The sequence below is a fragment of the Pyrgilauda ruficollis genome, unplaced genomic scaffold (assembly GCF_017590135.1).
Source record: "Pyrgilauda ruficollis isolate IOZ18807 unplaced genomic scaffold, ASM1759013v1 scaffold35, whole genome shotgun sequence".
Lineage (NCBI taxonomy): Eukaryota > Metazoa > Chordata > Aves > Passeriformes > Passeridae > Pyrgilauda > Pyrgilauda ruficollis.
The window spans coordinates 4,425,231-4,436,712 of NW_024524934.1; the positions used below are offsets into that span (position 1 = coordinate 4,425,231).

The following is an 11,482-nucleotide window of genomic DNA, read 5'->3' on the forward strand; positions in this document are numbered from 1 at the left end:
ATGCTTTTAAAGTCAATGCTGCAGCTGTATAAACCTACAATGAGGCTTTCAATTTCAGCTTTTTTTTCCCTTTTGTTACAGAAGCTCCCATTGTCTTTACATTTATGTATTTTGAAGAGAAAAACTGTCTACAGCTCTAGACTTTTTCCATCTGATTTTTTATCTCTAAAAGGTCATATACAGCTAATCTCATCCCAGACACTTGTACATGAGAGGAATCAAGGTTAAGAAAGAATGTAACAACCTTTAGAGCAGTTTTATTTGTTGTACTGCTCAGATGATGCAGCAAGGTAACACTACCATAGCTTTCCACTGTGCTTGAACAGCTGTGATGTTTATTATAAAAAAATCCACACCTTAAAAGTAGCATCTTAACACAATTGGCTGCATTTTCTTTACTGATGTACAAAGTTCTGCTTTAAAAGCTATGTTTAATTGGATAGCATAATGATTTAAGCATACAACTACAATGACTACAAGTTTAATACCAGTGATGTGAACAGCACGCAACCCCCACAGCTTGTCTGTTTTAATAGCAAGTAGTAATTTAATAACTTGTGCTTGAGTTGTGGTTGGCTAACTCCTCTAAAATCACCTCTAAAATCTAAAATCTCCTCTAAAATCTAAAATAAAATAGAGCAATTTACAGCTTTAATATTTTCCTTGATTTTCCCATCTGCAGTGAATCTTTCCAGCTTTCTTAGTAATTTTGTTTTGCCTTATTCTCCTCTTATACTTTTTTTTTCCCCTTTAAACTTACAATGCTGTAAGCCTTGGTTATTATTCTACATGTCAAATGCCTCAATATGATTTGGCATACAGCTGAGAAATCCCAGTTCTGTAAACAGGCATAGTGTTATATATTCATAAACCCTAAAATTTTGCATCAGTCTTTCTGGGTAATAACTCACTAACCACCTTTTTCTTTTCTTTTTTAAAAGTTTTAAAGTATGTGGGCTAATTATCAAATTGATGTTGTTCACCTGAATCTCTTCCTATCAGTAATTTAAAATACTTGGTAGAAGAATTACTGTAAGAGTTTAACAAAAGCCAAGGGAGATATACAGAAAGAACACTAGAGCTAAAAGACAAGGTAGGCTTCTTGCAGGTGAATTAATTTAGTCTTTTTGTGAATTCCATCTTTGTCTGGCTTGAATTTTTAAAATGCTGAACAATCCACTGCTGAAACAGGATACTATTAATTAAATTCCTGTGTGGCTCAGTTTCACATCTTAGACTGATCATGTTGGTTTTCATAAAAATATAAAAAGAAAGAAAATATACTACATCAGAAATAACTATTTTTAAATAATTGTTTAACTGTTCTCTGAAAATACAATTTGTTTACCAGTTTAATGACAGCTCCTGTGCACAGAACCTTATAATTCTAACAAGCCAGCTACTTACATTACTTTACATGGTGCCTTGCTTTTAACTGTGATTTCACATTTATTGAAAAACTACAGTAGTATGCTGCTTCTCAAAACACAGCAAAAATATATATAAGACAGAGGTAAAAAAAAAAAAAAAAAGTGTTCAAAAAGTTAAAGATACTTGGTAACTCAATAATAATGATATCAAAAGAATTTTTTTACCCTGATCAATCCCCTGTGTCTACTTAGCTCCCTTGCTTGGCACACACATTTTGGGTGAGGGTTCTATTCCCCAGTACTAGGCGGCTTTCAAAATATCTTTGGTTTTAAACCAGCACTGCTCTGTTTTTCCTTCTTTCCAGATGAAAGAAGAATTAGTTGTTTTAGGGATGAATTTGGAATGCATTTCTTTACGATCCCTTTGCTTATCTCAGTTTGGGGACTTTGTTTTGTAACCTCTCTGTTGGCTGGTTGTTTAATTTCCAAGTAGTGCTGTCATGGGGAGTATGTTTACAGAGAGAAAAATCACTAGAAGTCCCTTGGGAGACGGAGAAAGACCTGATGGAGATGGAGTGCAGAGAGGCAGCCAGGAAAGGTTCATTCAACCCTGACCTTTACTAAGCAGCTGGGACGTTGCGTTCTTAGACAGGACCAATTGTATTCATGTGTAAAGAGAATTCTGCGCCAGTAACCAGTTGGCCTGACCAGCTTGCCAGGCCCCTTTAAGCAAAAGCTAGTTTCGCTGTAAATGGTTTTCAGGACCACATAAGTTAACTCTGGCAGCCATGTGATGCTGAACAGGTTTGGTGGGGGTCCCTGAGCCTTCCTGCCTCCAGGCTAAGTGTTACAGGGTGTCATTTCCTGGTGTGGCTGTGCTGGGTTGTCCTTCTTACAAAGAAAGGCTGGGTCATCTTTACTTTTGATAGGGGATCAAAAAGTAACATGAATTTAACATGTTTAATTTCTTAGGTTTCAGGTTTTTCTTTTCTCATTTCAGAGAAACTTAGCTGATCTTTTCATTAATCAAAAGGATCATGGCAGGGGAATGAACTGCTCAGGTGAATTATTCTGCAAATTGCCTTGCTTTCACATTTCTGTTATTTCTTTCTTTCCCTGCCATTTCCTTCAGCTGACTATAATCTATAGCCACCTTCCTTAATTTTTTTTCCATTACCTGATTAATCTTTTCTTTTTTACAGGTGGAGCATTTTCTCTCAAAGCTTGAGGCAGGAGTTGTAGCTGTAAGTGGATTGCACTTGCTGTCAGAGGAGGCTGTTGACTTCCAGAGGAGCTGTGCCTTCATATTACCTTCTCCCAGGTGTGTTTTGGGCTCAGTTCCTTGTGCCATTTTAGAGAAAGTGTGGGGTTTCTTTGAAATTAGATGCAAAATATAATTCAGTCAGCACACAGCTCCAGAAAGGTATTTTTGGGAAAAAGCTGTCCTGATGTTCTGCTTCCTTACATCTCCACAAATCCCAAACCACTTGGCTTAGCACTCATGTAGTCAGTACAATAATCTATTCTCCCATCTGCAGGTATTTGCCATTTGGGCACCATTTAGTCAATATTCAGCACTCTCAAACCTTAGGGCCTGTCCTTCATGCTCAGCAAAGCTGTTCCCCGGAGGGAGCCCATACCGATAGCTCTCCACGCTCTCAACTGGTTTGGATTTTGTGGGGATGGAGTCGTGCTGGTAGAGCAACGCTGACTTTATCATCCCAAAGTCTTCCTGAATCTTCATCCCTGAATAGACAGCACCCGAGATGTTTTCTGTCACATGGGTATAGCTCTGGAGGTTTTTCACGTCGCAGAGGTTGTCACTGTATTTCAGCGCGGGTGGCTTGTAGGCCTGGTAGGACACCTTGGTGGTGGTGGTGATGACGGTCTGCAGCGGCGGGGCCATGGGAGCGGGGCTGGGGCTGTACCTGCAGGCATAGTCCCCACTGTAGTAAGGATGGGGAGCACTTGTTGCCATCTGCCCGTAGTCACTCCGGTCTCCGCTGCCGGTTTTCCCCCACGCTGGTTTCAGTCCGTAATGTCTGCCAGGGTTATCAAAGCTCTTGTCGTGGGTGGTCACAGCGTTGTAGTGAGACCCGTTCAGACTGTGGGGGTCTGCATCAATGGCAGGACTGGGCAGATCTTTGTAAAACGTTGGGTAAGGACTCGAGCTTATAAAGGTAGGAACTCCAAACTCGTAACTGCATGGCATGGGCATGTAGAGCCTTGGATTTGGGCATTTAGGGTATGGTGATAGCTGGTCCTCTTGGAAACTGGCTGAGTCGTAAGGTGCCTTGTAGAGGTCTGCGTTCTGCAGCGAAGGGTAGGACTGGGCTGGAATTGAAAAATTGGTGTCTGTGAAGATACCAACTCTTTCTGGGCCATCCATGCAGTGAAAATTCTGTAGGTTATTGGTGTAACCACTGCTGTCAGGGTACCTTCCTGCCTGACAAGGAGAAGTAGATCTTTAAGACATAGGAATCAATACTGCCCACACACATATGTCTCAATACTTGTGCTATTGCTAGTTTCAGCCCCAAGTTAACAGATGTTAATTTGTAATTAACACAGGTTAATACCATGGTGTAAAGCTTTGTTTTGCCCTGAGATCCACAGTACATGCTTATCACATCTTTTTAATTGACAAAAAATGTCTTCATTTATGTCACCTTTTTATTTCACTAATGACTTTGACTTACCTCTGAATTTAGAGATCTCTTTTTCTGGGAGTGGTGATAAGAGGACATTTGCTTCTTAATTGCACTTCTTCTTGCCTCTGCCTCCAGTTTGCTCTCTGGCCGGGGGTGGTCATGGACTCCTTTAGCCTAAATTAGGATTAACTGAGAATTAGGGGCGTACCTAGAAGGGGGTAAGATTGGAGAAAGTGCTCTAAGTAGCAGGAGGGGTATTCACAGCATGGTCTGTGGTTTGGCACAAGAAAAAAGGAAGGAGAGACTAAACAAGGACAAATTCATTGTGAAAATAAACAAATAGCGTAAATCATGATTTGGATGTAGATAGAAGGAAAAAGTGAGGGAGAAGTCAGTGAGGACTGCAGAGCTGATGAAGGAGCAAAAGTGCTACCTAAGTTTGTGACATTCAGGAGTAGATAATTAGAACCAAGGGGTTGGGAGGGGGGCGTGAAATTTAGTTTGGTTGGTTTTCTGCAGTCCAGTTCTGCCTTATAAGCACATCTATAAAGAGTGTAAATAGGCTTTAAAGAGGTTTCATGCCACAAGATGAAAAATATTCTCTTAAAAATATTCTCTTAAAGCAATACACCTTCTTGACCAAGACTGAAAATTATATCCTGGAAAACCTGGAAAATCTGAAGATGCTCTGCTATTGAAACATCAGTGGGTATGCAGATCTACATAACCAAAGTTACACAGGCATATGATGAAGTCATGGACACCACATTTCCTTACTCATTTGTCTGAGCAGAGTTACATACAGTCCCTAATACAAAATAGGAAGCTAAAATTTGCTTTTAAAACAGTCCTTTCTCAAGCAGAAATTAACTTCTAAGCAAGGATTTATCAACTTTTTTGATAGTAAATTCTTCCAGATTTGCATGTCTGTAAGTGAACATTTGAAAAAGAATAATATAGGAGTGAATCTGGGAATATGGCCAGTTTTGTTCCATTTACTGACTGGAGAACAGAATTACTGCTGTGAGAGTCAGAGGAAAAAATTATCCAGGAAAAAAATGTAATCTCATAGAACAGGAACTTTTTGTTCAGTTTTGTTCCAATGTTGCTAAAAAAGAAAAATGAAATTTTGAATTTCAGCTAAGACTCTTCTTTTTTTCCTGTCAAGATTTTAAATCCTTCAAAATTCAAAGGCTAGTTTCACATGAAGTAGAATTTTTATGTTTCAACTCATGTAAATTAAGTAAGACCTTCTTTTCCTATTTATTTTAGTAGGAAATAAATATTTGGAAATAACATTGGAGAGATCCAGCTGTCACATACACCAGGGTGCAAGACAACCTTTTTGTTCATATTTATTCTGTAAACAGGAGTATTCTAGCCATCAGTGATATTGTAGTTAAAACTGAATATTGCCAACCCATAAGTACTGCTTTCAGAGAGACAGCCAAGTGCTACTGTTTTATTTGTTCTTATGTTCATACTCAAGAGAAATTCAGTTGTGGACTAGACCTCAGTCATGCTCGTCATGGTCTGTGTTACATAAAAAGAGGGGGGGAGGAGGAAGAAATCTCTCTCTTTACAGGTATTTTTTTAATATAAAAAGTGTGCATAAATACATACAGCTGCTTTCTACCTGGAAAAATATTGCTTTTCCATCAAGCCTCCAGAAGTTCGTGACCGGATAGCCACTGTGTCCTCGGCAAGGAATCAACTCGAGGGCAGAGTTACAGTTGGGGCAGGCTTTCTCTGTGAACAGACAGAAACTACTGAAGAGATTGGTTAAGGGGAGTAAACAGAGCTCAAGAGCAACATGATCAGACTTCTCCAAAATTCAGATTAAAATGTAAATTCAAGGAAATGTGACATAGACTACCCAGCATAGCTAAATGGTATGAACAAGAACTGCCCACTAGATGTATACGCTAATAATTTAAAGGATTTAAATCCATATCCCCCTAAATATTTGCAAACAGACATTGATGAAATTTTGAATTAGTCATTGCAATTGTGCCTTAGTCTGCACGCAAGTAAGAGTGACTCCAGCTTGGAAATCAAGCCCAGAAGTAAGAAAAGGGGTCCCTTGGGCATCGCAGCTCTCTCTGGGTGCCTCTCACTTTGTTGCTTCTGCCGAGCCTTGTCGCAGATGGCGGGGCGCAGCTGCAGCCTGGCCCCGCCGGGCAGAGCGCAGCTCCGGGCACACACCACCACGCCCAGGCAGGACTTCTTGAGGATCTGGCAGTTGTGGTTGTTGGTGTTGCGCATGGCCCAGCCGCTGAGGTGCCGCTGCGCGTTCTTCTCCTCGCTCGAGTAGATGAGCCGCACGTAGCCATCGGGCCACTCCTGGAAGGCGTCGAAGTGCTTGGGCTCCTGCAGCAGGGCAGGTGGGGTGGGAGGGCAAGGCAGCAAGGAGAGGAGCAAGAGAACGTTATTAGTATATTAAACCTGATATTTTTGCCTTCTTATAAGACACATAACAGGGGGCAAAATGCTTTTTCTGTCGCCAGCCAAGCAGCAGAAAAAGAAATATTGAAAGTATAGCTTGTTCAGAAGTGCTCTCTAAAAGGGCTAGGGCAGTTTGAGATTCCATATCTGAAAAGAAAGTCAGGATCATTTCCTCTTTTGCATCATGATCCATTGTAGCACAGTCTGCTGACAGTTATACCTTTTACAGGGAAGTTAGCAGCTATAAGACATCAGCCTTACTCCCAGAATTTACTGACTAGTGTACTATCAGTGTGCCCAGATAGGACACAAGCCACCCTGATCATGACTGCTATTAAGTTCTCCTTGTTGTGGGACAATGCAGCTGCAGGCAGGAAACTAGAAGTTTTAGCTATGGAATGGCTTCCTAAAGTGCATCTAATATAATTTGAATAAGGCTTTCCCCAGAAAATAGAGATAAAATGATTTGTCATTGCAAATGTACTTCCAATATATGTATAGTGGCACAAACAAAGACTATTTCAGTTTGGGATTTCACGGCTTTCATTTTCATTCATTATGAAAACATAATTACTAGAGCTATGAATGAAGATTTTAAACTGCAAATATTTATAATGCAATACATATTTAACATACGTACGTACCACATGTGGGAGCAATCCCAGCAAACAGAAGGAAACTACCAGCATATACAGCATTAAGACATAACAGCATGGGTTCTGTAAACTTAAATAAACTCTAAGATAAAAAAAGTTACAAATGAAAAAACACATTTGAAACTCACAACTGGACAAAAGTGGAGTGCTCACTGGCATTAAAGTGTTGCATCAATAAATCAAAGGAATAATTAGGTAACTTGTGTAATAGTAGTAAACAGTCCATTCAACCTCCGATTCAGCATTTCTTGAACAAGGAACAGGAGGTGGAGGGAGAAGGAAACTGTCCAAATGGAGACACAGCTTGTTCTAGGAGTTCACATCCAGCTAAGCAAAGCTGTGCATCAAATCCATACTTTTATTATAAATGAATTTGTAAAGACTACAACACAACACAAAGTGAAAAGGGAAGTAAAGCAGACGTAAAACAAAGCTTTGCTTAGAGTGAAGTTCGTTCCGCTGTTCCCCAGCTCCGCGTTAGAGCTGAACGGAGACTTTCCCCAGTACCTTCCCGACCCCCCGGTACCTGCGGCAGCTTGGCGTCGTTGATGTCCCAGGTGAGCTTCATGGCAGAGAGTGGCCGTGGGCGGCGGCTCCCGGCTTTTTATGCCGTCGGGGCGTCGCCGAGGTGTGTGTGTGTGGGATCGGAGCTCTCAGCCGGCCTCGTAGGCGGACCAGCAGCAGCATCCCCGAGCGCCACCGCCACCCCGGGGTGCGGCAGGAGCTGCGCTCCCCCTCCAGCCACAGGCGGGTTTCGCTGCCCTCACCTGAAGGTGTGTGACGGGGGATAGATGCAGGGGTTGTGCACGAATCCACCCCCCCAGCACTAGGGGCCGCGACCTCGGCAAATTTGAGCCGGGTTTGGAAGTCTAACCCGGCAACCGCGGGGCTCTGCCGCTCGCTCCCGCGGGTGGCCGGGGAGATGAGAGGGATGACGGGGAGATGGGGGACCCTTCTCTGTCCCACGGGGATGCTCCTGGTCTTGGATTTTGAGCGTGGCTCGGAGCTGTCCACAGCTTCTAAAGCATCCGGAGGGAGGCAAAGATGCTGAATAACCTGCTCTTTGAACGTAAACGAAACCAGCGTTACTTGGCAGGTTCCCCCTTCGCCCTGTGCTCTGCAGCACCTGGTTTAAAAAGCAAAGTTGGTGTGGGTGCTGTTGTATCGATAGGCACATTTTAACTTATTGAACAGTTACAGGTTTTTTGTTATCTTTTTCTTTTTCGAAAGAAACAGCCGGTGGGATCTGAAGTTTGGAGCTTTTTGTTTGGTTGGTTTGGTTTTCGTGTTTGTTTTTCTTTTTATAGTTTTTGTGGTTTGTTTGTTTGTTTGTTGGAGTGGGGGGAGATTATGGGAAGGAAGGAGGGACGCTGATTTTTGGTGTGAAAAACAGAAAGAAAAAACTATCCACAACAGCATAGAGACCGAGCCGTTGAACTCCGAGCGCTGCCATCATCCTTTAAACGATCCCACCTGTTCGCAATGATTTTTCTCATTCGCTTCCATCCTCCCTGGTCCAACATTAACTGACCTTTACCCTCAGCTGAGCACGATAAAGCCCACCCGGCAGCAGCACACTCCGGCTGTGGCATCCCTCGGTCGAGAGCAGCACCCAGGGAAGCTCTGAGCTCCTCCTTTGCACCCTGGGCTCGGCCGGGGCTCTGTCAGTGCTCGGTACCGCGATGAGAGGAGCCCGTCCCAGGTGCCGCACAGCTGCGGCTTTTTAGGGCGGGTGCGAACCCCATTGCTTTTCCTCCTTTTTTTTCCCCGCTGCTGGGGTGTAGTGCGAGGAAAGGAGCGTGCTCGGAGCTGTGGGAAAGGCTAGCGGAGGTCACTCTCCACCCTAAGCGCCGGTGTGTCCCGCAGCAGCGGGTCACTAGGGCAGGGTGTGAAGCAGCGCCCGCGCCATGGCCCAGGTGAGCGGCGATCCCCGCGGCGGGGACCCGGCAGCGGCCACGGACAGGGGACACCCGCGGGGCTCCCTCCGGGGGACACCCGCGGGGCTCCCCGCGGCCGCCAGAAACCTCGGGCTGGGAGGTGTGGGGGGGTTTTGCATTTAAGGTAATAACGAAGGAAAACTAGCCTTTTGGAAGTGAGGGGATGAGTAAGAGCTCTTCAGCTTTGAGGCGGAAAAAGTTGGTTGTTTTGGTTGGATTTTCTTTTTGGGGGGGACAGGGAAAGATTTTTTTCTGTATTTTTCTCTTCCTTTTTTTTAAAGGAAGAAAGAAGTGAAGAACGAAGTAGAGATGTGAGTGGCAGTATGGCAGACAGAGCAGAAGACTATGTAAGGATCTTTTAAATGCATCCTTATCTTTATCTTACAAGTTGTTATTTTTAAAATACATATCTATTTAAATGTACATTTCTTAAGTGGATATGGCATGACCCAGAACTTTTAGTAATTTTATTTAAAGTGGGAAGTGCAGTAGTCCTCCTAATATTTTCTTTTGTAAGTGGGAAGAAATTATTGTAATAGTTGTGGGACTTAGAAACTGCGGGCTATACTAAATTGTCTATTTCCTTACTCGGTACCTTTTATGATTATTCAGTTTCAAGAGTTCTGTCTCTTTTGGACATTAAGACTGATGTTTCACTAAAGATGTAGTAGGAAAATTAAAGTAGAGAAACAAACAATTTAAAACAAATAAACAGAAACTTGCAACTTTTAAAATGGCATTAGAAGTATTTTATCATAATTAGTGCTGCTACAGTTTCAATGCCTGCTTATTTTACTCACTAATTGTTTCCTTCCCTTCTGTCTACAGCTTGAATCATTGCTCATTGATGCCTTTAAAGGGAAGGGCTTTCAAAAAATACACGAACTGCTTCAAGAGAAGGAAGTAGAGCCTCCCCAGAAATACAGTGAATCTCTCTTTAACCAGCTGGACAAAGCACTGAGAAAGGCAAGTACCATAAATAATCTCAACTCTCCTAACAGCCAACTCGGAGGGTAGCAGGCTAATGATGGACAGCACTCTGTGTTTCTGTAGGAGCTGGACAAGAATGAATTCAAGAATGTTTCATTGCTGCTGAAATGTATTCAGCTCTACCTTAAAAGTGATCTTCAGGAAGGGAAGAGCTTGTTTATTGAGCAAGGACTGGTAGCAAAGATGAGTATAATACTGTATACTATTTACTAATGTGATTTACGGTTGTTTGCATTAGAAAAATAACTCCAAGGAAGTGAAAACTAGAGGGTGGCTTCTTGGTCCCACAGAAACAAAATATTTTTTTAATATATTGCATGAACTGAGTGGGGAAAAAATACTGAATCTCTTATTGCTTTTGGTGTAGCAGCCAATTTTATGGCTCCACTTATTACCCGATTTAAAGGGTTGGGTTTTTGGGCTTTTTTTAAGCTGATAGTAGAAGGAGAGAATTAATTTCTAGAAGTCCCATTAGTGAAATGATATAGACTTTCTAAAAGCATTTTAAATGCTCTAGCAAAATACATTTTACTAAAATACAATTTTAGTAGTAGAATGACTAAGTAGATGACTGCTTTGCGCTTTTATATTTTTAAAAACTGAGATATTCTTTGAGGGTCCCCTTCTAGTTCTGTGCAAACCCCATGCATTTAATCTGCAGTTGTGTTTTTTCTTCTGGCACTATATTGATTTCAGCTGGTAATAGCTGTAGTAGCAGAAAGGCAATTGTGCTGAAGATGAGTAACACCTGGATCTAACACAGGTGCCAGGAAACCTGTGCTGTCTGTTAGCAGAGCTGACTGAGGAGTCCTCAGTTCAAAATGTTGTATTCCTGCCTTGTAGTTATGCTTTTCAGGGTTACAGTTGCTCAAAATTCCTGTATGGAGATAAATTAATAAATTTTTTCCAGTCTGAGCTCTGTACTTTCAGTGGAATGTAGATTTCTAGTTCACCATTTGTGTGTGATGCTATGTGATGTTTAAAACCATGAAGTATTAAAATATTTACCTTGAAAAAGTTGTACAGTAGTTTGCTGTGAGTTGATGTCCTCTAGAAATGCCTATAGTAGTTTTGGTGCCACTAGCAGCATGTATTGTGTCTGAGCACCATGAGTGCTCAGGTGGATTTTTCTCAGACAAGAAAGGAGGATAAAAGGAGGGCTAGGGAGGGAAGGGGGGAAATGACACTTTTCATGTCCTTCTAGCAAAATTTGAACTCCTTAAAGCCATGTAGCTTTTGACACAAGTACATGACTCTAAAGTTTAAAGAGTAAAGAACCCTGTAAGGTTTCCTGCAGAGGTATATAATTTAGGATTATTAATTCCTCTTCTCAATTTTTAACTCTTATTTTTTTTGACTTTTACCTGGTATCTTGGTTTGAAAGAGCAAGAGCGTTTGTGACCGTCATCGACCCAAATGAGAATAAATTTTTG

At 42.0% G+C, this 11,482-nt stretch overlaps 1 protein-coding gene across 1 annotated transcript; it reads right to left on the reverse strand.

The window, feature by feature from the left end:
• Positions 1 to 2,934: 2,934 nt before the first annotated feature.
• On the reverse strand, positions 2,935 to 7,690 carry GCM2 (glial cells missing transcription factor 2). Its single transcript, XM_041475532.1, has 5 exons — positions 7,649 to 7,690; positions 6,139 to 6,391; positions 5,658 to 5,770; positions 4,070 to 4,195; positions 2,935 to 3,816 (listed from the first exon to the last, which is right to left on the reverse strand). The coding sequence occupies exons 1-5, from the start codon at positions 7,688 to 7,690 to the stop codon at positions 2,935 to 2,937; spliced, it is 1,416 nt and encodes a 471-aa protein (XP_041331466.1).
• Positions 7,691 to 11,482: the final 3,792 nt, after the last annotated feature.